Here is a 26,461-nt window from a genome sequence, read left to right as displayed (position 1 = left end):
CACGCATCTGTGAAGTATCTATGTCTACTGCATTGGCCTAAGACTGCTGCTGATTGGTCTAAAATGCACCATGCTTAGGAGGTAGTGAAAAATAACAGCGGCAAAAAGCTGCATGAAATATGCAAGTTTTGTTCTGTTTTCTTCATTTTTTGGGGTGGAATAGACATTAGCACCTTTGTCTTGGTGTTTGTTGTGTAACCCTAGACCGTTGAGCTTTGTTTTGTATCTTGTCAAATCCAGAAAATGCAGCTCAATGCAGGATTTGACTCGGTATAGAACAAGGTTTAGCAGAAACGGCTTACATAACAAACACTGCTAGGGCCGAGTTAAACTCTTAAACCACTAGGCCATGTTGGCATTAGAACAAGAAACTGGGCGAATTTCAGTTCTTTCTATTTTCTTTTCGTTATTTTCATGCTAATATATGTTAAATGTGATGACAACGCAGCATTTTGAGTAATACTAGACCTCCCTATTCTAACATAAATATCACTGCACTTTTTTCACTGAATTCTACTAAAGCCATGGAGGCACTTAAGTTGCTATGATTTTAAAAGAATTTTCATGAACTACTGGGAAAAAAAATTATTGAGGTGAACTTGTAAAAGCCAGATTTGCTGTTTACCTGTTACCATTTGCCAAGCATCACAATGTTGCTGCTGCTCTGGATTTACTTGTTATGCTGCTATTTTTCACATTCACAGAGCAATTGGTCACAACACCTTTATATGGGAGAGTGACCTCAAGGGAGGTAATTCGATCCGGCCCTATTGGTTGCTACTCCATGAGCTCTGTTGTGGTAAATTCCTCACCAGACAGCATGTGCTCAATGATGATTTGGGCAGCTTACCTTGTCGAGTTTAGTCTCCAGGACAGGAGAGTTTGACCTTCCCGTGGCTTTCTGAAGAGCGGCCACCTGAGGGGGCACACCTGTGGGAGGGGGAATTGCTGGCACTGGGGAAATAAAATAGGCAGATGTGATACTGTGACGGTCTCAATGTGAATGGGCTAAGTCTGTACAACTTTCCACTTACAGTAATCACATCTAATTTTGTGTTAATATTCACCAAAAAGTGGTCTACTATAAAGCTGTGATTGGCAAGACTATTTCACTTACATGACCAGCATTATGGTGGCAGGAAACTGGGAAATCCCTGAACATTCGCAGCTTGCTGACAGACCTTCCCGCATACAGCTGGGGGGGAAGCCAGCATGAGCTGGACTTTAACCCACAGCGACTGCATTGGTGAGAAGCTCCTGTGTCGCTGCGCTGCGCTGGCATGCTAACCCGCTAGGCCACAGAGGCTCCTGGGTCATTGTGTCACACTGGCATGCTAACACCCTCTAGGCCATGGAGGCTCCTGGGTCATTGTGTCACACTGGCATGCTAACACCCTCTAGGCCACAGAGGCTCCTGGGTCATTGTGTCACACTGGCATGCTAACCCACTAGGTCACGGAGGCTCCTGGGTCATTGTGTCACGCTGGTGTGCTAAACCTCTAGGCCACGGAGGCTCCTGGGTCATTGCGCCATGCTGGCATGCTGACCCTCTAGGCCACAGAGGTTCCTGGGTCATTGTGTCATGCTGGCGTGCTAACACCCTCGGCCACAGAGGCTCCTGAGTCATTGTGTCATGCTGGCATGCTAACACCCTCGGCCACAGAGGCTCCTGGGTCATTGTGCCACACTGGCATGCTAACACCCTCTAGGCCACAGAGGCTCCTGGGTCATTGTGTCACACTCGCATGCTAACCCTCTAGGCCACAGAGGCTCCTGGGTCATTGTGTCATGCTGGCGTGCTAACACCCTCAGCCATGGAGGTTCCTGAGTCATTGCGCTGCCTGCGTGCTTACCCTTTTGGCCACGGAGGCCCTGCCATTATGAGGTATACACTGATGACTTACCTACAGGGCCCGGGGGGAAATTAGGAGGGGGGAGTCCCATGCCCGGGGGTGCCATGCCCGGGGGGAAGCCTGGGGGTGGTATATTACTGGGGGTGAAACCTGAAAACAAGAACAGCAACCTCAGTTAACGAAGCAGATCAAAGTTTGACAAATATCATATTTCACCTAAATGAAATACTCAAATTATTACAACTATGATTACTACCACCCCAAGTTGCCCTCAAATGAATATTACATACTGTAAGGATATGATCATTATCACACTAATATCTTAACCTTTTCGACTGCCTCTGCAAACCAATATTGTGAAACGTTCTGAGAGAACTATGGGGTGTAGAGAAATAATCTGCGCAGTTTTATGAAGCTTGCAACTTTTCTGATACAAACAAATAATTTTAGCTTCGTTTTCACAATAATTGTTTGCATAGCTTCCACCGAAATACATGTAAGTGATTTAGCGGTTGAAAAGGTTGAAGATTTACGTTGTATGATTTAGGTTTATGCTGAAGGCATGATCTACAAACGTTATGAGGGATAACATACCTGGAGGCACAACTGGAGGCACACCTGGAGGTACCCCTGGAGGCATAATGGGGCCTTTGCTCAAGTCAGCGGCAGTGACCGGGGTGGGGCCACCCATCGGCATAAACCCTGGTGGAGGGCCACCAGGACCTGGGGGCATCTGAGAAGAGTACACAGAAGGTCAAGATCAGCACATGGGAAATATCAAGGTGGGAAATTTTCACTTGATCTGTTACCCGAGGAAATCCAGACTTTCTAAACAACCATAAATCTTCATTCACAGCCACGGAAAACAGCATATTAGGCCCTTACAGAGTTCCTGAATTCTGGGCTTATTTGAAAAATATTTGCAATGGAAATTTTTAGACGATTACTAGCACTTTAAAGACAAAGAACAAAGTGTGAAGTTTGTGTCAGATGAAGGGCAATTAAATACTGTCTGGTAAAATAGTTTGATTTATTTTTTTAGAATATTTTTCCATCTAGTAAACTGCATTTAAAACTTTGGATTCTACTGTGGCCTTTTCTGACCATACTGGGATCAGAGATGTCATTTCAGCTTTTTGCCACTTGACTCATACAGAATGTTATATTCCATCATTCAAAATGCATCGTTGTTCAGAGCTATGAATGCATTAAACGAATAGACCTTTAAACAAACTATTTCTCGCCAAAATATTCTTGTGACGTCACTGATACCCTTTGGGTCCCAACACACCACCACAGAATCCAATGTTTTCAATGCATTTTGGTCGGTTAGAAACATTTTTTAAAAAATAAATCAAACTATTTTCCTGGACAGTGTTTAATGGTCATGCATCTGATAAATACTTTATTTTAGTGCGGTTTTTTTTTGCCTTTAACACATGACTGACTGACTGACTGACAAGATGAGACAGAGAAGCTGATGATCGCGATATTACCCAAGATTAAAAGAAGATATACCAGGACTTACAAATGGGGGTCGACCCATTGGAGGCTGGGGCCCACTTGGGTTTGGGGCCTGAAAAATTAAACAGGAACATACATATAATATGAACTATGAATGGTGACTGAATATCAACCAAGACACAAATACACCTGTTTACCAAATGTGGTTATCTCCTGATGATTGCTCACTTTGCTCTTCAGATTTAAAACTACTAAAAAATGCAATATGTACTTCCTGGTAATGCTGTGTATGGCATATATTTATTCAAAATGGTTATAATGTCTAATGACCGAAGAGAAGTATTGATCAGAGATACATTCTGCAAACGGTGCACCCTTCATCGGAATTGGTGGTCGTTAAACAAATGACTGTTTATCACCTAAAGCTAAGCGTTTTTTAAGTTAACATTTTGCTTGATTCTGATCAATTCATTCACCTTTTATTGGCACTAAAGACTTTTTTGTAAGGTTTTTGATTAATTTTGTATCAGAAAAAAAATAGGTGTTGGCATCAAAAGTATCATTTTAAGGCCTACCGGTTCTTCTGAAAGTGCATTTTTACACACCAAACATTCGGTAATACAGCAAGTATTAGTCACCATCTTATTATTGCTTTGATAGTTTATAGGTCACACTAATGTTTAACACTTAAGATTTGCAAGACTCTTGTGAAAACCCTGGCAGATCATCCTTTGCAATCTAGAACTAACAAGATATTGTAATTATCCTGCCTTTTGTGAACATCCCTTGCCATAAATTCACATTATTTATTTATTTCATTGGTGTTTCACCATGTTCACGCTGTACTCAGGATATTTCACTTATACTACTGGGGACAGAATTATGCTGGAGAGAAAGTGAACAGAACCCAGGGAGAAGCTGTGACCACTCGCAGGTTGATGACAGATCTTCTCACATTAATTCAGCGGGCTAAATGATCTCCCTCCTCATTTAGCATTCTGACATTTACCTAGATGGTCGACACTTAGCCAGCCTCCAATCCTTTTGTGCATGTGCGACTCTGAGCTCGCTGGCCTGGGAAGCAGGTACATCTGAAGTTGGACAGCATCGACAATTTTTTTTGTCTCTGCTCAGGAGAAATTTGATTAACACTTAGTTCTATTATACTCTGGATTATCCTACTACAACATTTCACTTTGGGTGATGTCATTTCAAAATAGGGGGGTTCTCACAGTTGTTTAACCCACCTCTCAATTAAATTCATAAGCAGGTGACAATAAAGTCATGCGAATAAATAAACAACACAACACAACATGACCGTACTTACAGAGAAATCATGCAAAAACCAATAAAAAATTCGGGAAACACATAAATTAAATTGATTTACTGCATACATGCTTCACCCCCCTGCCTTCAGAGGGAAGCTGCTCATTTTCAGACACTCCCATATTTGTTGACAAGTGAATGTACATAGCAGTGCAGGGGAAAAAGGCTGTTTAATTTTTTAATTTATACGCTCAATCTCATGCCTAATAATTATAAATATGTAAAAGTTTAAAGTGGGCATTATAGGAAATGGTAAGTTTAAGGAAATGGTAAGTTTAAACTTTAATGAAAACAAAATTGTGATTTATTGCTCTTATTGTTCAGTTAAGATAAACAGCAGGAGAGGAATGTGGCTACCAGGTGCTGAGACAGTCAGAGATCAATTTTTTCACCAAGTCAAAGCATGTTATTCAAACATTCTACTAATTGTCAACTCAGTTGTTTTTTGTTTGACACTATTAGTATTAATTAATGATATCGGCTGTTTAATGTAACTGTCACGATCAATATTAAAATCGTAAAACCGTTAGAATAACACGATTATCATCTCCCAACTGCCCATTCTGCTCAGGGAGCTTTCTATTATAGGAAGATTAAGCAGTCCAGATTTTGTTGTTGTTGTCACAAAGCACCTGGTATATCATTTTATTCTACGCTAATTATCTTGGAAAATCACACATGTCCAAGTAAACGCCGTACTTTGTCTCCAACATTGAGGTTAACAGTTCAAAAATGAAGTTACCACGCGACACCAAATTAACGATCTCTACAAAAATGTTATTTTTACGGAGTTAACCAAACGAAAGCATGACTTACCGCCATTTTGATTTCTTAGTTGAAGAGCACACAGGGGAGGTAATCACTTTTCCCTGTCTGCCAACCGTCCAAACACAGCCAATTTGCAAATGAAAGTTGGAAAACTGAGATGGGAAATTGGTGATTTAATGTCGTGTAAACTTTCCGATTCGCAAGAAAAAAACAGCACTTTACATATAGATCTCAATCGAAAACCTCTATCTTGGCTTTTTGTTTGTCTCCCCTATCGCAACTCTCCCTCAGAGAAGATGGAAAACGATCTGCATGGGGAAATTTCCTTGGATGATCAAAATAAAGAAGAAACTGACACAGTGAAAGACAGGAAAGAACACCTGTCTGTGGTAGACAGATATTATACCAGGAAGTACAAGACGGGTTAGTTTTCGACTCCTTTGGCACATGACAGTTCACAGAATACTGAAAAGTGACACACCAAACATGGCGAAAATATGAGCACTTCGTAATGGCAGGCTGCGCCAGATGCATGTGCCAGATTCAACTTCAAGGGAACAAAACTTGTGCAATAAAGCTAAAGTGTTTTCTTGAGTTGTAAGGACTAGGTTGATTCTATTGTTTGTTAATGAACCCCTTTTCAGATGTTCATTGTAAAAAGCTGGTTCTTCAGTGAGCTCACATCAATCAACATGTCACGTAGGGGCCTATTGGTCATGTTGGTAGGAGAGATACAGTCTTCATTGAATGTTGGACTGCACGACTCGACTGCGTCCTCGGCTGCTTATAGCCACCAACAACCCACGAACAGTGAAAGTGGGGGTGTGGAAAAATTTGAGTTTGATACTCACATCGTGAGTGTAATATGTAATCGAGTGTGATGTAATTAAAAAAAAAAGATTTGTTAATGAATTATACGGTACGCAAAGTTATTGAAAACACTTCTCAGTAAAAGTGAAAAAACACAGAGTTCGGTTTTTGCATCTTTTTTACCTGATACTGTGATACCATTGATGTTGTGAGCGTTCGGCCGATGCTGTTTTTATCTCAGTACCAAAGAAAAGAGAATTGAAAAGAGCAACGGTTGTGAATAATAAGTATTGAGTAAAGTATCTGGCAAGTATCAAGAGAACCATTTCCATTTGTAAAAAAATCAGAGTGCAATGTCATGATGTGAAAAGTGTGTTGAAGTGCAAAGTGTGTTGAAGTGTGTTGAAGCTAGCATACAGCTAGTCTGATTCCCTGGCGTATTCTGCATACCTTGAATTCGGCTGAAGGGAATAGCGCCATCAGACATCAGGGTCAGGGAACCAGCCAAGCATACAGCATGATCCATATCACTGATTTGGGTATGATTGCTAGGATACATTAAGGCTGAACTGTGTAGAGTATTCAAGCTCTTATGCTAACTAGCTAGTCATTGAAAAAGAAAACGCCATGCAATAGCTTAAACCTGATTCTGTGTCATTGTCATAAGGCAGTGAAACTCAAAAGCATTCAGCTCAGAGAAATTTTACAGTCTGGAGCAGTTGACACTTTTTGGCACTTTTCCCATCACGCTTTCAAAAATGGCAGCTATCATAAAAAACGGAAGTTCGACAGCCATACTTACCATGTCTCACGAATATGACAGGTAAATGAAGTTAACTTAGACGATACCTATAGGTCTCTCTTTGCTCACCTCAGCCTTTGGCCTCGCCTCGCTACGTTAGGTATGAATGTGCTTCTTCTCTCGTTTGTACCTGTGCGTGTGTGTGTGTGTGTGTGTCTAACAGAAGTTAAATCTTGTATTTGTCTTTGTTCATTTGTTTTCAGATGTCCAGGGCAACATTTCACATGATCAGTGTATTCTCTTACATTCAAACAAGTGAGTTATCCATTTCCATTCTTTAAAACTGCCAAACTTGATTTATCTTGGCAGTTATAAGTACTGTAAATCTTCAACCTTTCAACTACTAAAGCACTTTTTTAAGTGAAATTTATGCGTACAATTATTATGAAAATAACACCAAAAATGATTTGTTTGCATCACTTAAGATAAATGCTGTATAAAACTGCGCAGATTGTTTCTATACATCCCATAATACTCACTGAGATGGTTCAAAAGGTTGAAGAATTAGGGTATGGATAAGAACAATTATGAATATTTATTGAAACCTTGGTCCTCGGTAATCAGTTACCTCAACATTGTTCTCCAGACACACAGGGTTGTTTTAATCTACGTGCTTTTGTAGACTCAGAATTCTAGTTTCATGTCAAATTTTAGTATATGGAGTTTGTGTTGTGATGCATGCAGCTGCCAGTGTTCTGTGAATGGTTTTCTATTCTACATTCTGCAGAGTTTGTGTGGTAACAGTGGCCAAATCTCATCCAGTCTTAGCAGAGAACAAGACAATCACATCAGTGAATTTCCAGGTTGACGGTGGACCAAACAGAATGGAGAACAAAGTCTCGGGCAAAGGCAAAAGGGTGAGGACAGGAAGGTAGCACTTTATTACATCTAGCACTTTATTACATCTGGCACATTGTTACGTCTAGTACTTTATTACATCTGGCACTTTATTACATCTAGCACTTTATTACATCTAGCACTTTATTACAACCAGTGGGACCGCTGCGGCAGAGGGAGTTATGACACCAGCATGGAGCATTGACCAAGGAGCCTTTCACAAATGTGGTCGCTTTGAGTTTAAGTCCAGCTCATTCCTTTCCGGCCGTACGTGGGAAGGTCTGCCAGGAACCTGCGGATCTTTGTGGGTGTCCCCCAGGCTCTGCCTGGTTTCCACGTACCAAAATGCTAGCTGCCGTCCTATATAAAGTGAAATATTCTTGAGTACGACATAAAACACCAATCAGATAAATAAACTATTACAACTAGCACTTTCATTATGACTAGCACCTTAAAGGGATACAGAATGGATGCTGATTGGCTGGTGTGAGAGAATCCTTGCAGCATTGGTCAAGCTTAAATCTGTGATATCTGAAACTCAGCATAGTATAGGCCTAGATGGGCCTATCTCTCCAACCGGCCAATTCAGGATCAGTTCTGTATCTGTTTAATATAGGGACTGGAGGTTTATTATTGTCTAGAAGCCTATTATGACTGTCACCTCATGATGACTGTCACCACATGATGACTAGCACCTCATGATGGCTAGCACCTCATGATGACTAGCACCTCATGATGACTGGCACCTCATGATGACTGGCACCTCATGATGACTAGCACCTTTATTTTATACAAGACTGGAAATAAACAGCAGGAAAAAGACAATGTCATGCATCAAAAGGTATTTTGAGTGGGCCAGCTGCTTGATGAAAAACTGCCATGAAAATAACATTGCAACTGTTTTTAATTAGATGCTGTGGTCCTGCAAGAATATTTTTACAATGGATGTGTACTGGGCGTAAGCTAGCAGATTGTGAGTGACTGCATGTCTCATTATCATAACCTTTTTGTTACAGGGAGCTCAGAAAATGAAGGCCGATTCGCCTGTGTGTTACATTCACTGTGATGATGGTTCTGCCTATACCCTGTACAGCTGCGTGCGTGGAATGTTGATAGAAGTCAACAAGAATTTAGTCTCTCATCCAAGTCTCATCAGTGAAAAGGTTGGTTCTCTCTAACTCTATGTGGTAGAGATGTTTGACCTCATCAGTGGAAAGGTGGGTTCTCTGTAACCCTATTTGGTGGAGATGTTTGACCTCATCAGTGAAAAGGTGGGTTCTCTGTAACCCTATGGGGTGGAGATGTTTGACCTCATCATTGAAAAGGTGGGTTCTCTCTAACACTATGGGGTAAAGATGTTTGACCTCATCAGTGAAATGGTGGGTTCTCTCTAACACTATGGGGTGGAGATGTTTGACCTCATCAGTGAAAAGGTGGGTTCTCTCTAACCTTATGTGGTGGAGATGTTTGACCTCATCAGTGAAAAGGTAGGTTCTCTGTAACCCTATGTGGTGGAGATGTTTGACCTCATCAGTGAAAAGGTGGGTTCTCTGTAACCCTATGGGGTGGAGATGTTTGACCTTATCAGTGAAAAGGTGGGTTCTCTCTTACCCTATGTGGTGGAGATGTTTGACCTCATCAGTGAAAAGGTAGGTTCTCTGTAACCCTATGTGGTGGAGATGTTTGACCTCACCATTGAAAAGGTGGATTCTCTCTAACCCTATTGGGTGGGGATGTTTGACCTCATCATTGAAAAGGTGGGTTCTCTCTAATGCTAGGTGATGGAGATGTTTGACCTCATCAGTGAAAAGGTGGGTTCTCTGTAACCCTATGGGGTGGGGATGTTTGACCTCATCATTGAAAAGGTGGTTTCTCTCTAACCCTATGGGGTGAAGATGTTTGGACTCATTAGTGAAAAGGTGGGTTCTCTCTAATGCTAGGTGATGGAGATGTTTGACCTCATCATTGAAAAGGTGGATTCTCTCTAACCCTATGGGGTGGGGATGTTTGACCTCATCAGTGAAAAGGTGGATCCTCTCTAATGCTGGGCAATGGAGATGTTTGACCTCATCATTGAAAAGGTGGGTTCTCTAACCCTATGGGGTGGGGATGTTTGACCTCATCATTGAAAAGGTGGGTTCTCTGTAACCCTATGGGGTGGAGATGTTTGACCTCATCATTGAAAAGGTGGGTTCTCTCTAACACTATGGGGTAAAGATGTTTGACCTCATCAGTGAAAAGGTGGATTCTCTCTAACCCTATGTGGTGGAGATGTTTGACCTCATCAGTGAAAAGGTGGATTCTCTGTAACCCTATGTGGTGGGGATGTTTGACCTCATCATTGAAAAGGTGGGTTCTCTCTAATGCTAGGTGATGGAGATGTTTGACCTCATCATTGAAAAGGTGGGTTCTCTCTAACCCTATTGGGTGGAGATGTTAGACCTCATTAGTGAAAAGGTGGGTTCTTTCTAACGCTATGTGGCTCCGTGGCTCAATGGGTTAACACGCTAGTGCAGCATAATGACCAAGGAGCCTTTCACCAATGCGGTCATTGTGAGTTCAAGTTCAGCTCAGGCTGGCTTCCTCTCCGCCCGTACGTGGGAAGATCTGCCAGCAACCTGCAGATGGTTGTGGGTTTTCACTGGGCTTTGCTTGCTTTCCTCTCACCATAATGGTGGTCGCCGTTGTATAAGGTAAATATTCTTGAGTACGGCATAAAACACCAATCATATAAATAAATAAATAAATCAGGGAAAAGTTGAGTTTTTTCTAACCTTATGTGGTGGAGATGTACAGCTTCAATAGTGGTTTTGTAACTCTGATTGATAGCATAGAAAATCCTCGGCCACATCCCTGACTGTGGTCAAGGAGAACACATTGTCTCATTGATAAAGAGGTTTGTAACTCTGATTGAGGTCAACACAAATCTCCTGTCATATCCTAGTCTCACAAGTGAAGAGGTTTGTAACTTGTGATTGAGGTCAGAGTAAATCTCCTGTCATATCCTGGCTCACAGGTAAAGAAGTTTGTAACTCTGACTGAGGTCAAGGCAAATTTACTGTGTTACAAGTGAAGAAGTTTATAGCTCTGATTTCGGACAAGGCATATCTCATGTGATATGCTTTTGACAGATGAAAAGGTTTGTAACTGATTGAGGTCTAGGCAGATCTCCTGCCATAGCCTTGTCTCACAAATGAAGAGGTTTATAACTGACTGAGGTCAAGGCATAACTCCTGTCATGTCCTGGTCTCACATGTGAAGACGTTTGTAACTCTGACTGAGGACAAGGCATAACTTCTGTCATAGCCTTATCTCACAAGTGAGGAGGTTTGTAACTCTGACTGAGGACAAGGCATAACTTTTGTCATAGCCTTATCTCACAAGTGAGGAGGTTTGTAACTGATTAGGAGAACGCAAACCTTGTGTCGTATCCTTGTCTCACAAGTGAAGAAGTTTGTAACTCTGATTGAGGTCAAGGCAAATCTCCTGTCATTTCCTGACCTCACAATTGAAGAAGTTTGTAACTCTGATTGAGGTCAAGGCAAATCTCCTGTTATTTCCTGACCTCACAAGTGAAGAAGTTTGTAACTCTGATTGAGGTCAAGGCAAATCTTCTGTCATTTCCTGACCTCACAAGTGAAGAAGTTTGTAACTCTGATTGAGGTCAAGGCAAATCTCCTGTCATTTCCTGACCTCACAATTGAAGAAGTTTGTAACTCTGATTGAGGTCAAGGCAAATCTCCTGTCATTTCCTGACCTCACAAGTGAAGAAGTTTGTAACTCTGATTGAGGACAAGGCAAATCTCCTGTCATTTCCTGACCTCACAATTGAAGAAGTTTGTAACTCTGATTGAGGACAAGGCAAGTTGTACTGTCATATCCTTGTCTCATAAAACCGGCCACAGTAGCTCAGTTGGTAGAACATCTGTTGCGGGGGCGGTAGATCCAGGGTCAGTCCTGGTTCCAGTCACATGTAAGACCTTAACAAACGAAGTTGTAACTTCCTCGCTTGGCGTTCAGCATTAAGGGGATAGTGCAACGACTGGTTGACCCGTATCAGTGTAATGGCTTGGGCGGGGTGGCTTACTTGCCTTCGGTAAATCATCTCAGTGAAGCAGACCAGACAAAAAAGCAGTGGAAATCTGTCCTAGCACATTGCATGCGCTCCTTCATTGTCTTATGACTGAAAATCCCTGTTATATCCTTGTGAAGAGATTTGTAACTTTTGTTCATTTTACATCTGACTGGGCTTTGTTGATGTCAGAAAATTTGCTCTGTCACAGTTTTAAGTTAATGTATTTATAAATTATGTTTGAAGCTGAACTGTGGCATTCTCAGGTGGATTCCTCTACCTTCTACATTATCATGAAATAATTATAGTGAAAAATGAAATTTATTCTGCTGCCCAAACCAATTATCCAAAATATTTGGACCAGTATCAAGAATGCGGTTACCATTGGCCTTACCTTTAGCCATGATGAGCATGTTGATAAAGGTTAGGAATTTCTGCCAGTCTTCCCTTCTTCTGTACTACTCATTTTAACAATATAAACAGAGCTCCTCTTTGTGCTTTCTCCATTGAAATCAGTAGGAGAGGTGTGTTGTAGCTCAGCAGAGATGCCACTTGTTTTTGTACATTACTGTTAAGCTGTCGTCAAATCAAGGGGAAACAACTCCCAAGATCAAATTTGACAAGACGGCATGGCTTTTCACCCTTACGACATGTGTATGTAAGTGTTCTTTGTGGGTGAATCTAGCTGATGTTTTAATAAGCTTTGTCATTCTCACATCGAGCTTTTAACAAGAGAATTACATGTAGATGTGTTTATCATGCCCATGGAGCTGGATTTAGGGGCCTCCCACCAATGAGGTTGGTTATTCTGCCTGCTCTCTGTACAGGGATGTTCTGCTAGAAGTCTGAAAATGGTCTTGTGGTGTTGACCACCATAGAAGTGAAATATTCTTGAGTACGGCATAAAGAAATAATCAAATCACTGAAATCAAAAAATGACAGACAATTTGTGATTGAATTTAGTATAACATTGCCGATTTGTGATTTCTTTGACAAGCTTTAACCTACATATTTGTGATTAACCTAAGAAGTCACATGACATTGCAGATTTGCTTTTAGGGTAAGGTATTTCAGATTCTTGATTTGACAGGGTATAGCCTTGCACAGTTGTGGTGTCACTGAGTATGACATTGCAGATTTGCTCTTTGGGTAAGGTATTTCAGAGTCTTGATTTGACAGGGTATAGCTGTGCACAGTTGTGGTGTCACTGAGTATGACATTGCAGATTTGCTTTTCGGGTAAGGTATTTCAGAGTCTTGATATGACAGAGTATAGCTGTGCACAGTTGAGGTGTCACTGAGTATGACATTGCAGATTTGCTTTTTGGGTAAGGTATTTCAGAGTCTTGATATGACAGAGTATAGCTGTGCACAGTTGTGGTGTCACTGAGTATGACATTGCAGATTTGCTTTTTGGGTATGGTATTTCAGAGTCTTGATATGACAGGGTATAGCCTTGCACAGTTGAGGTGTCACTGAGTATGACATTGCAGATTTGCTTTTCAGGTATGGTATTTCAGATTCTTGATGTGACAGGGTATAGCCTTGCACAGTTGTGGTGTCACTGAGTATGACATTGCAGATTTGCTTTTTGGGTAAGGTATTTCAGAGCATTGATGTGACAGGGTATAGCTGTGCACAGTTGAGGTGTCACTGAGTATGACATTGCAGATTTGCTTTTTGGGTAAGGTATTTCAGAGTCTTGATGTGACAGGGTATAGCTGTGCACAGTTGTGGTGTCACTGAGTATGACATTGTAGATTTGCTTTTTGGGTAAGGTATTTCAGAGTCTTGATGTGACAGGGTATAGCCTTGCACAGTTGAGGTGTCACTGAGTATGACATTGCAGATTTGCTTTTCGGGTATGGTATTTCAGAGTCTTGATGTGACAGGGTATAGCTGTGCACAGTTGTGGTGTCACTGAGTATGACATTGCAGATTTGCTTTTTGGGTAAGGTATTTCAGAGTCTTGATGTGACAGGGTATAGCTTTGCACAGTTGTGGTGTCACTGAGTATGACATTGCAGATTTGCTTTTTGGGTAAGGTATTTCAGAGTCTTGATTTGACAGGGTATAGCTGTGCACCGTTGTGGTGTCACTGAGTATGACATTGCAGATTTGCTTTTTGGGTATGGTATTTCAGAGTCTTGATATGACAGAGTATAGCTGTGCACAGTTGTGGTGTCACTGAGTATGACATTGCAGATTTGCTTTTTGGGTATGGTATTTCAGAGTCTTGATTTGACAGGGTATAGCTGTGCACCTTTGTGGTGTCACTGAGTATGACATTGCAGATTTGCTTTTCGGGTAAGGTATTTCAGAGTCTTGATGTGACAGGGTATAGCTGTGCACAGTTGTGGTGTCACTGAGTATGACATTGCAGATTTGCTTTTTGGGTAAGGTATTTCAGAGTCTTGATGTGACAGGGTATAGCTGTGCACAGTTGTGGTGTCACTGAGTATGACATTGCAGATTTGCTTTTTGGGTAAGGTATTTCAGAGTCTTGATATGACAGGGTATAGCTTTGCACAGTTGTGGTGTCACTGAGTATGACATTGCAGATTTGCTTTTGGGTAAGGTATTTCAGAGTCTTGATTTGACAGGGTATAGCCTTGCACAGTTGTGGTGTCACTGAGTATGACATTGCAGATTTGCTTTTCGGGTATGGTATTTCAGAGTCTTGATATGACAGGGTATAGCCTTGCACAGTTGAGGTGTCACTGAGTATGACATTGCAGATTTGCTTTTTGGGTAAGGTATTTCAGAGTCTTGATTTGACAGGGTATAGCTGTGCACCGTTGTTGTGTCACTGAGTATGACATTGCAGATTTGCTTTTTGGGTAAGGTATTTCAGAGTCTTGATATGACAGAGTATAGCTGTGCACAGTTGTGGTGTCACTGAGTATGACATTGCAGATTTGCTTTTTGGGTAAGGTATTTCAGAGCATTGATTTGACAGGGTATAGCTGTGCACAGTTGAGGTGTCACTGAGTATGACATTGCAGATTTGCTTTTCGGGTATGGTATTTCAGAGTCTTGATATGACAGGGTATAACCTTGCACAGTTGTGGTGTCACGGAGTATGACATTGCAGATTTGCTTTTCGGGTAAGGTATTTCAGAGTCTTGATATGACAGAGTATAGCTGTGCACAGTTGAGGTGTCACTGAGTATGACATTGCAGATTTGCTTTTTGGGTATGGTATTTCAGAGTCTTGATATGACAGGGTATAACCTAGCACAGTTGAGGTGTCACTGAGTATGACATTGCAGATTTGCTTTTCGGGTAAGGTATTTCAGAGTCTTGATTTGACAGGGTATAGCTTTGCACAGTTGTGGTGTCACTGAGTATGACATTGCAGATTTGCTTTTCAGGTATGGTATTTCAGAGTCTTGATTTGACAGGGTATAGCTGTGCACAGTTGAGGTGTCACTGAGTATGACGTTGCAGATTTGCTTTTCAGGTATGGTATTGCAGATTAATGATGTGAGTGTGTCTGTACAGATTTATTGCAATGACTATGTCAAAGTAAACTTGTGATTTGATTGAGACTAATAGCAATGTGGGTATATTTTTTGACCATGTATGCATGTTTGTAGCATTGTGTATTTGTGATTTGCGTGACCCAGGGAGTTAGCACGCCAGCACAGTTATAATCGTTATGAGTTCAAGTCCAGCTTATGCTGGCTTCCAAACAGGCGGATTGTCGTGGGTTTACCCCCGGCTCCGCCCAGTTAACTCCCTCCATCATATTAGCGAATATTCTTGAGTACGGCATAAAACACCAATCAAATCAATAAATAAATATTTGTGATTTGGTTGATTGTATGCAAAGTAAGTGGCATCATATATTAGTGATTTGATCGTGTATGGCGTTACTTATCTACGTTTGACAAAGAACGGCATTGTAAATATATGACATAGCTGAATGCAGCAATGCCGATTTTTGATGAGATTTATATAGTACCACTATATTGCAGATTTGCGACGTTAGCTTTCATGTGCAGTACTGAATTAACTTGTATTAACTGTTTTTGTTCCTTCTTCTTTCAGCCTGAAACGGATGGATATTTAGCCATTATTTTACCTCCTCTAAAGGAGTACCATGCTGTTGTAAGCAAGCTTGATGGTCAGGAGAAATATCTGCAAACCTTGCAACAACGACAACAGCCGACACCACCACCAGACGCCGCAATGGAAGATGGCCCCCCTGGATAACAGACATAATTCCTTAGGGAATTTCTTTTACAGTTGAATGTACATGTACCCCTGTTAGCTGTGTATATTTCTTCTTTTATATAAATAAATGTTTTTCACTTGAACATGTATTCTTTTTATCTACTCAATTTTCAAATTTAAAATTTTGCAATGAAGACTGATAGAAAAAGAGTGTAAGTCAAAGGTAAATTCTTCAGTCTGATCTCTCGGGCGGGACAGCTTACTTGCCTTCGGTAAGGCCTCTCAGTGAAGCAGCACTAGATAAAAGAGCGATGGAATCCGTCCTGCAACAAATAGGCACATTACATGCACTCTAAGGTCCTCTTCGTCGTCATATGACTGAAAAATTGTTAAGTACGAAGTTAAACCCCAAACACTCATGCACTCACTCACTCACTCACTCACTCAATCTGATCTATTTCTCAGAAGTTATGCAGTCAACAAATATCCAGACTGATATAAGAACATGCCAGACAGATTTAAATGTTATATCTCGCTACTTTAAATGTTGTTGGCATTTGGTGCGATCCTACAGTCCACGGGGTTAGTTATTTATTCTTTGTCATAAGCTGGATCCTTTATGGTTTGGTCTCTGAGATAACACAAACAGGTGGGGCCTCTCAACCTGTCTCAGTGGTCGCTGTGAGTTCAAGTCCAGTTCAAACTGGCTTCCTCTCTGCTGCTTGGGAAGGTCTGGCAACAACCTGGATGGTTGTGGGTTTCCCATTGGCACGGCCTGGTCTCAAGCTCCCACCATAATGCTGGCCGCCGTCGTATATACGGAAGTGAAATAGTCTTGAGTACGGCGTTAAACACCAATCAAATGAATAAATAACACAAACAGAACGGATACTCTAAAAAAAAGATAATCTTCACAACACTAGCATGCTGAGTAGTACACAAATCTCAAAGGGCCCGGATAGTCGTTCACTCCAAAGGTCTTCTAGTGTGTTGACATGTAGGACTGTCTCCGACTTATATGGTTCACGAGTAGCCTGCATTTCTTTGCCCATGTTGTTCCGTCTTCACCCTCAAAACTGCTTCAACTAGAAGACAACATGAATTGCTTTGTGTTCGATTTCATTTAATATGGAGAATCGTTACTGACGAGGTAATTTTTTAAAGATGGCAAAAATTTCACGTCAGTCAAAATCACGTTTAAGAGCCAGATGTGCATGTTATCAAATAAACCGGTGATCACTTGTCACTCTTATGAATTTGTCGACAATCCATGTCGAGAAACGGAATTTTACATTACTGAACTCTATGCCCATTAAGTTTCTCCCGTTCGACAGTCAGGATTTGTGTTGAACATCGCTATATCTAGGTTAATTTCCTGATAATGGCTTCGACCAAACGAAGTATGAACAGACAGGCTCTCTGTTGCCGGAAGGTTTGCGGCTACTCACTTCACGGACCTGCCCGTAGCGTGGCTACTTGAATGGTCTGTCGAATAGTTAGAATAAAACCGTTATGATGGCCAGCTGGTTAGAGCGTCCGCCCCGAAGTCAGAAGACCAGGGATCAAATCTGGGTCGGATGATACCAAAGGTACTATGGCGCTCAACACTTGAGAGGTTAGAGTAAGGAAATAGGACTGGTTGGCCCGGTGTCAGTATAATGTGGCTGGGTAGGGTGTCAGGTCTGGTGTTTGGACTCGTCCTGGGTTCGTGGGGTTTAACGTCGTACTTTACAATTTTTTCAGTCATGACGAGGAATTAGTCCTTTGAGTGCATGAAAGGTGCCTATTTGTTGCAGGACGGATTCCCACAGCTCTTTTATCTAGTGCTGCTTCACTGAGACGACTTACCGAAGCCGCCCCGCCCGAGCAAATAATACTGATGCGGGTCAACCAGTCGTTGCACTAACCCCTACATGCCGAATGCCAAACGAGGAAGTTACAACTTCCTCTGTTAGGTGTGACTGACCCTGGATCTACTGCCTCCTGAAGCGGACGCTCTACCAACTGTGCTATCGGAGTCGGTCGTCACAAGAAGACACAGTATATGTACATGCACCTAATGATTCCTCGGCGTAATAATAAACAATTCAATGTTAAGTGCGACGTTAAAGCCCAAGCATACATACATATATGCAAGCATACATAGATAGCCTAATGAATTTGACATCGTATGATAACGATACAACAGGTCCAATAAAAGTATTTATTTATTTTATTAACCCACGACCATCCGTAAATTCCAATAAAAGTAATATCTCCTCGGCTAAAGATCGCTGATTGAGAAAATGTCAGGTAGAAGGTTTTAAGAGCGGACAGAAAAATACCCAGCGTTGTGGGAAGGGAGCTCTGTTAGACGTATCAAAGGCATACAACACTGGTACATCCGTCATGGAGGTAATGGTTTTGCCGGGTTTATTTGTCCCTGTACAGAAAAAAGCTATATGCATGGATTTCGATGAAATTTGACTTGTACCGAGAACCAGAATATTATATGTGGGTGGCAAGTTGCCCTTTATAAGGGTACCATTGCTCCCATGTGAGTTTTCAATGATGAATTGAAGGTGCCGTTAAGTAAAGGACTAGGTGGTAACCCAGACCCGGAATGTTTGAAAATTTCGCGATAGTGACCGCGCTCCGCAGAACTAATCTAGGAATAATCCCTCTTCTACGCAAACGGAAACAAGTTCATAAATGCTCTCATTAACAGAGAACGTTTATGAACTTTTGAATGCAAAGTAAGCACAATTCTTGGGCTGGCCTTAGACTCTTAAACAATAGACCTGTGCCCTGATAAATCGCTAATCTACGTGCTGACGTTTTGGATGGATTCTGTCCGCATTGGGCATAATTCCAAGACATTGTTGCTGGGGTAAGACTCACAGGACACCATGAAGTACAGATGACTATAACGCCAACGGAGAAATGCTCCATTTCTAAAATGGGTAAAACATTTTTCATATAGCAGTATCACCGGCCTTGTTGGATCGATACGGCGGCCTGTGGTTTGAAGGAGATTTATAAAGAACCTTTAAGTACGGTAACAAAACTGTTATTTCCAATTTACACATTTCTAGTGCTGAAAATTAGTTAATTCTAAATGCTGAAAATTAGTTAATTCTAATACTGAAAATTAGTTGATTCTAATGCAGAAAATTATCGGACTGGGAAAATAATCCTCCTACTTGGTGGGAAGTCAAATTCCCAAAGACCAATCTCAATAACAATAATGCATACTTTAGCGTCACAATGTCTAAAAAATTACTGCATCATGTATGATATATGTATCAGGAGATAGTTACCTGCTGGAAGTAGAAGTAGTCTGCAGTTGTCATTGACTTTGGATAGACATACGTGTAAACATCTGTGCGTCGTCCACAACTATGGCAACATGTTTAAAACACGGATAGGTCCACACATGTATTACACAAAATAACATGCTATGAAGCAAGAAAAAGTAGAAACGTATCTCAGTTACGCTTTTATTGATTTGTGGACTTTGGTTCGAAACCAGGAATGGTGTAGCTGCCAATTTGTTTGTACTATAATCTGTACTCTAAGTACGAAGTGTAAGTCCCTAGCATTAATATATTTCAAACTTCAAATTTTCCTGAAAATAATTTATGTGAGCCATTACTGTAATTTATAATGTTGACCCATGCTTTACCCATGAGCCATTGTTGTAATTTATAAATTTGACCCATGCTTTACCCATGAGCCATTGTTGTAATTTATAAAGTTGACCCATGCTTTACCCATGAGCCATTGTTGTAATTTATAAAGTTGACCCATGCTTTAACCATGAGCCATTGTTGTAATTTATAAAGTTGACCCATGCTTTACCCATGAGCCAGCTCGTTATCGAGTTGCTCAGTTATTTAACAGCAATGTGATAAATGACAAAAGTTTAAACTATTGCATGGTACTCGATTAGGTTACTGACTTAATTCATTCGCCTAAAACATTCCTTACATCTTTCCGTCATCACCGAAAGATGCTGCCTGCTTCTTTTTGCAAGAAGCAGTCCTAATTTCTTAATTTATATACTTTCCAATTTCTTCAGTGGTTGGTGTTGGGCGTCGCTTTGGGAGTTTGCCATTATTGACGTGGAACGTCAATCTGGGCCTACGGCTGGTATACGAATGTCTGATACGTCGCCTATAGATTTACAACGTTAAAGGCATAATAGTGTTTCACGTCTACCTCAGTTCAACGGCGAACCTCCACCGCCAAAAGTAATTCAGGTTAAAGCTGTGTTGTTTATTGTTCGTTCCTACATTTGTGATGGAAAAACTGCTTATGTAGTTTATGCATAAATACAGAGAAGTGTGCCACGCTGCCCTTATGTGATTCCCATCTACGTAGTCCAGTACTCTTTCATTGGCACATATACAACGACGCTAACAAATTTTGTCACATTTCCATACATAAATGAACGCTATGCATTAGGGTAGGTAATTTTTACATGTAAAAGGGTTAAACGCTGGAAGAAATAAGACGCCAAAAGAACTGCGGATTCGCCTCAATTTGCATCACAAAACAACTAATCTCGTCCCAGCACCCTAGACAGTCAAATGAGTTGAGGTTTGAGCATCGGATTCAACAACAAACTGATGAAAAAGTATTTCCAATAATTCCTCAGTAGCGCAATGTCTAAGTTTAGTGTAACATGGCTTCACTGGCCAGTCAGACCGGACGGCGTACAGACATGCGGACTATCATGTTTCCCAGTGACATACTTCACTCTGTATGTACCACTTGTGCGAGAACAATGGTCTATCGACGTATGGCTCAGACGTCTTTGTGCGGAAAGAGCGAAATCTCATTCACTTCTCTGACGGCACCGGTAAGTTTATGTACATGTATGTTGGTCGATTTATGGATTGTAGTACGTAAGTCTTGCAGCAGCCTGCGGATGGCCGTGGGTTTTCCCCGACACATTGGATATATGAACAGTTGCAGTCAAAGCGCAACTGAGACACATATTTTGATATCTACCACTGATATTCTCGCATGCTATACGATTTGAATACTGATTTCACTCAGTCGCCCAGAACATATCTTGCGTCTTTTTCACATCATTGAAAACTGTTGACCGTACTTTATATACTTTCTTACGTCTTTGGTAATTTGCGTTAAATGTCGTTTGGGGAACTGGCCTTGCGCTTATTAACCTGGAACGTCCTTTTTGGTTGACGGTTGATATACGAATGTGTTTCGTCGCATAGAGTTTGCCTGGTTTCCTCCCACCATAATGCTGGCCGCGGTCGTATAAATGAAATATACTTGAGTATTTTACAAAACACGAATCAAATAAATAAAATAAATAAATTATCGCTTGAAATATTACGTTGAGTGTATTATAGAAGAAGAAATATTGATCCGTGACCAGGGTGTAGGTCTCCTAATTATGAAAAGCAGTCGATCAGCCCTGGCCATTATACCCGGATCCGATAGTTCCAACCCTTCGCCGTCCAGGCTCCCTCGCCCTGTACTGTAATGATAAATAGCCATTTACCGTTACACGCAAGAAAAGCTTCCGCCAGTAAAGATTTATTTGTTCGATATAACGCTGTGATTAAATTTGTCACTGGGTTAATGTTATGCATGGACTAGATTTTTTTTTTTGAAGAATTTTTTTACAGCCCAGATGAAGTGAGAGCATCTTGAATTTCTCTGCACGTATACTCTATCGTTCACTGATCTAATTCCGCATGAACCGGTGCTAAGGGCTATACAGGCATGAGTCCATTTGGAACTAAACCTGCGTGCTTAAATATATGATATATATATAGTATGAAAACAGCTTGTACCTTTCTGTTATAATAAAACTGGATATTATTTTCTACACCAAGTATAATTCTAGTTAGGTTCCTTGTCTGAGACGGCTCAAGCTCTTCCAGATGCCACGAGAGCTACTGACTCTCATTGATAGCAGGCTTGATTTATATTATACTGAAGACTTTTTCCACTTACACAATAGCGATTAGGTGTATGGGTAAAATAACCGGAGTGAATTGTAAAGTACCGACCTTTGGCTTGATACTGACGAACGCATGTATGCACATCACATTGGTTGCAGACAAGCGGTCTTGCAAACAGCGTACAGCATGTGCGACTGAACAAACAGTGCATAGAGCACTTCATCGGTTTATTGTCAGCATACCAACAAATTTAACAAAAATAAACAAACCAGAAAATAATAATAATAGCAATAATAAGAATAATAAGTTGTTTAAATATGGTTTACTGTCATCTTGCGGTTGAAGCTTATGAATTTCTTTCGTTTTTTATTACTTTATTAACAACTGTCGCTGATGGGCGTGATTAGGTCAATGCTGACTGGATAAAACATTTTAACTGGAATATATATTTCCATCTGATAACTGCAAAGTAATATATTTCTTCCCTTAACATAAACGCATGTCAGAAAAGCTCTGACAAAACCATTAGCTCTGATATTGACATGATATAAGTGCATCAATCAAGAGGCTCCATTCTGGTAAATTAGTCCACAAATTATAACACAACAAACTATATTGTAAAAACTTGTATTGTAATTGTAAAACTAAAGTAATAAGTCTGTCATATGTATATAGGTGATAGTGTAAGTCGGCAAGAATGAAACGATGCATGCCGCTAACATAGGCATGTGAAAATGAAAAAAAACGCATCAGTTTGTTTTTAGTATCATTTGTGATCGTCGACTATGTATATACCATAAAAAGCAAACAGTAAATTGTCTTAAACTGGTAAGTATATAATCGTTACAGATTTATAGCACGTCCTCGACATAATAATAAAACATTTGCTTAATAATGCATGATACATATGTATCAAACGACACTGTTTAATTTTTTGTTTTACTGTCATAGTATATAAATAAGTGCATTATTGTGAAATAATAAATGTATCAAAATATAAAGATCGATAACAAAAAGAGTAAAACCAGATTAGCGACAGTGTGATGGCTGGCAAACGGTCACCCGTAACCGGTGAAATATGGCTTCTAGTATTTCTAGTACCAGAGTTATATCACAGTATAAGGCTCTCGGTAGGCTTAGGGGGCTGTATATTCCTCGTGTTGAATTAAATCGCCAAGTTGGATATATGAACAGTTGGAATCAAAGCGCAACCGAGATGTATATTTTCCTGTCGACCACTGATATTGTAGCATGGTACACGATTTGAATACTGATTTCGCTAAGTCGCCTGAATATAACCTTGCGTCTTTCCAACATCACTGAAATCTGTTGACTGCTTGTCTTTGCATGATTCTGTCCTGTTTTCGTACTTTACATACTTTTTTAGTTCTTTTAGTTCTGGTGGTTTGTGTTTTGAGAATTGGCTTTGCGATTATTGACCTGGAACGTCCTTATTGGTTGACGGCTGGCGTGCGAATATCCGTTTCGACACATAGATTTATATTATTCGACCGACCATGTAATCTTTCAAATTCTGTTATATTTTTCACAAATTATATATGTCCGTTCTTTCAACATTTTTACGGATAGCGTAATGTTTAGTCTGACAAGACTATTCTGTAAAGTTGTACGCGTTCAGTCAGCACCATAGTGATACCGATAAATACGATTATTTTATTGCGCAAAATGAAAAGACTTGGGGATACGTGTGTAAGATTTAGACTGAGAGGGACATATTTGTTGCGACTTTCATCTTGTTTGACAGTTACAGAAAGTGACAGTCATTTGGAGTATGCGGTGTTGTATTATTTAATATTTTAATGGCGGCTGATCTTGAAAAATTGAGAAAGTATGCATAGTACATTAAATATGCAACATGAGTCACATCCTACTAGATTCTTGGCCCTCGAGTTGTTTTAACTCTTGAAAATATGAACTGCATACAACTGCTGTGTTAGCTTTATGATTAGTTGTGCACATTAATTTAAAGTACGTGTGCACCCTAAGGCTGTCGGCAATCACCGTTACACTGTCAAGATGCCTCGCTTGTTCCTGTGGGTATGTCTATTAATACTTGCATCTCCGCAGGGGACAGCGTGGTGCAGTGTCACATTGACAACCAGATGCCCATGCAGTTGCTGTCTGCATCCGGAGTTTCCCGTGGGGATAGTCGAGGGGGTAGGAATGTTCTGATTTTGAGCGAGCTAAGGGTTCATCTGTGAGTCAGGACTGACTGTTTCCAGCTCAAGGGCACAGGCGTGAAAATGGCCTGGTTTCTAACAAACTTTCACACTGGTGTAGTAATTACGCATCTATGATCTTATGATAACCCGCTCGTTTTTTGTGCATTTGGTTTTCGTCAGTAAAGCACCGTAATGTTTACCTGAAAAAATCCACGCAGTTCAGCTTCTGAGGAAAGAAAAAATTAGATTGTCCCCGCATAGCTCGGTGTGAAAATTAGCTAATTGCTCTCTACAGAGTTATCTTTCTGCGCATATTGAATCTAGGCGAATACTTTATTTATCTTACGACTCGGACACACTGGCCATTTTTCATAAACGTTTACACAAGTCTACTGAGGTTAATGTTGATAGTCGGACGGATAAGTAAATATGTAAACAATCACCTCGCACTCTTTTCACTCGAAGATAAATCACTGGAATTTTTTTAAAAAATGCGCAAATACGAACTTTTTCGGAAGGTCAGTCGGAATTAACTTTTAGGAAACAGCTTGACGTATGGAAGTGGATTGTAATAGAAGCGTAAATATAAGCCAGTCTGAGTAATCAGATAATTTAGAATGGCAGAGTTTTTCAGTCTATACATGTGCGACATTACGTGTACAGGTCGATCTTTATGTGGTAATGAAACTGGAGAAAAAGTGTTGCAGCAGGAAAAAACTGCAGGTCTGGAGATTTATGTCACATGCATTAAATCTGCTGTTCTACATGTTGACAACTTTATATAATTAATGCAAGTGCAGCAAATTGCGTTGCAGCAAACATCAAGTAAACACCGCTCATGAGTGTCACGCTGTGTGGACAGGCCTGAGATAGAAAATGAATAAATCCGTTTTTTATTATTATACCATAGTGTTTTTGGTTATATAAAGTGTATTTTTAAATTTTTATCTCATTATGTCTTTTTCTTTTAGTTATATTGAGGTTCTTAATAAACACCTGTGATCCAGTTACTTTACCATCGATGTGGCTTGCAAAATTCGGAAATCAATTTTCGTTGTATGATTCCATCCAAAATTCGTACTTTGTATACTTTCTTAGTTTTTCCAGTTGTTTCTGGTAAACGTTTTATTGGAATTTACCTTGTCTATTACTGACCCGGAACGTCCATTTTAGTTGACGACTGGAATTCGAAAGTCTGTTTCGACGTACAGATCCACTAAATATAACGATTTACAGAAACTAAATAATCATGTTAAATTTTTCTCCGGATCATAAGTGTCATGTCAGTGATTGGGGGACATTGCTGTAAAGTGAATAAGCTTCCAGGGGGCATATACCTACAATAAAGGGATTAGAGACGCTTCCTGTATATCGCTTTTGTTAAGATCTGTTTGTATTTTGTATTTGATCTATACAGATAAAACCAACCTAAACTTAAACGTACATGTATAGCTTAGTTACATTAGTGTCAGGACATCGTTGTCTTCAAAGCAAGGTGAAATGATAGATTGAGTTGCGTTACTGAATCACACAAAAATGACCGCGTATTAAAACTGCTATTGTATGATTCAGAAAGGATAATGCAGAAAAAAAAATTTGCTGTCCGCTCCAATTTTACGTGGTGTGACGCCACGCACGAGCACATGGCGCCAAACCATTCGCTGAAGTATATGGCCTAAATGAACCTTTAGCATGTTCGACCTAACATCTGCTTGATTAACGTCACAAAAATATCCACCCCACAACAGGTAAATTTTACAGGAACTGCTGAAAATTTTGCTTTTGAGGACTTTAATTCTAGGGGTTGGGAACCTCTGTGGCTCACTTGGTTATCGCTCTAGCGCAGTGTAATGACCCAGAAGCCTCTCACCAATGTGGTCGCTGTGAGTTCAAGTCCAGTTCATGCTGGCTTCCCCTGCGGCCGTAAGTGGGAAGGTCTGTCATCAACCTTCGGATGGTCGTGGGTTTTTTCCGGGCTCTGTCCGGTTTCCTCCCACCATAATGCTGGCCGCCGTCGTATAAGTGAAATAATCTTGAGTACGGCGTAAAACATCAATCAAATAAAGTAAATAAAATAAGATAAAATTGTAGGGGTTAAGTCGTGCTGAGCATCGTAAAACCTTCCGAATTATGGTATTAGCTCTCTTCCATAGGATCTACGTCCTATTATTTTAATATTTCTACCCAGTTTCAATTGGAACTGAAGAAGAACTGTCTAAAATGTCTAAACCATTGGCTCATCATTAA

The 26,461-nt window shown here is 40.5% G+C and overlaps 2 protein-coding genes across 2 annotated transcripts in view; one reads left to right on the top strand and one right to left on the bottom strand.

The window, feature by feature from the left end:
- Positions 1 to 3,413, bottom strand: part of LOC135478075 (pre-mRNA-processing factor 40 homolog A-like) — a 31,634-nt gene extending 28,221 nt beyond the window's left edge. Inside the window, 4 exon segments of the mRNA XM_064758345.1 lie at positions 851 to 954; positions 1,905 to 2,003; positions 2,448 to 2,586; positions 3,382 to 3,413. Coding sequence (XP_064614415.1) covers positions 851 to 954; positions 1,905 to 2,003; positions 2,448 to 2,586; positions 3,382 to 3,399 — 360 coding nt within the window. The 5' untranslated portion in view covers positions 3,400 to 3,413.
- Positions 3,414 to 5,680: 2,267 nt separating this feature from the next.
- On the top strand, positions 5,681 to 16,253 carry LOC135477975 (protein Abitram-like). The gene is made up of 5 exons (XM_064758212.1): positions 5,681 to 5,834; positions 7,227 to 7,278; positions 7,751 to 7,880; positions 8,877 to 9,023; positions 15,985 to 16,253. Exons 1-5 carry the CDS (start codon positions 5,708 to 5,710, stop codon positions 16,147 to 16,149), a joined length of 621 nt encoding a protein of 206 aa, XP_064614282.1. The 5' UTR covers positions 5,681 to 5,707; the 3' UTR covers positions 16,150 to 16,253.
- Positions 16,254 to 26,461: the final 10,208 nt, after the last annotated feature.

Source organism: Liolophura sinensis, chromosome 11, assembly GCF_032854445.1.
Source record: "Liolophura sinensis isolate JHLJ2023 chromosome 11, CUHK_Ljap_v2, whole genome shotgun sequence".
Classification (NCBI taxonomy): domain Eukaryota; kingdom Metazoa; phylum Mollusca; class Polyplacophora; order Chitonida; family Chitonidae; genus Liolophura; species Liolophura sinensis.
This window is presented reverse-complemented; position numbering and strand designations above follow the sequence as displayed.

Bases quoted from the DNA above. Each gene is read 5' to 3' on its own strand.
- LOC135477975 (XM_064758212.1), top strand. From the start codon at position 5,708: ATGGAAAACGATCTGCATGGGGAAATTTCCTTGGATGATCAAAATAAA. The intron at 5,835-7,226 runs GTTAGTTTTCGA...ATTTGTTTTCAG, and splicing joins TACCAGGAAGTACAAGACGG to ATGTCCAGGGCAACATTTCA. The intron at 7,279-7,750 runs GTGAGTTATCCA...TACATTCTGCAG, and splicing joins ATTCTCTTACATTCAAACAA to AGTTTGTGTGGTAACAGTGG.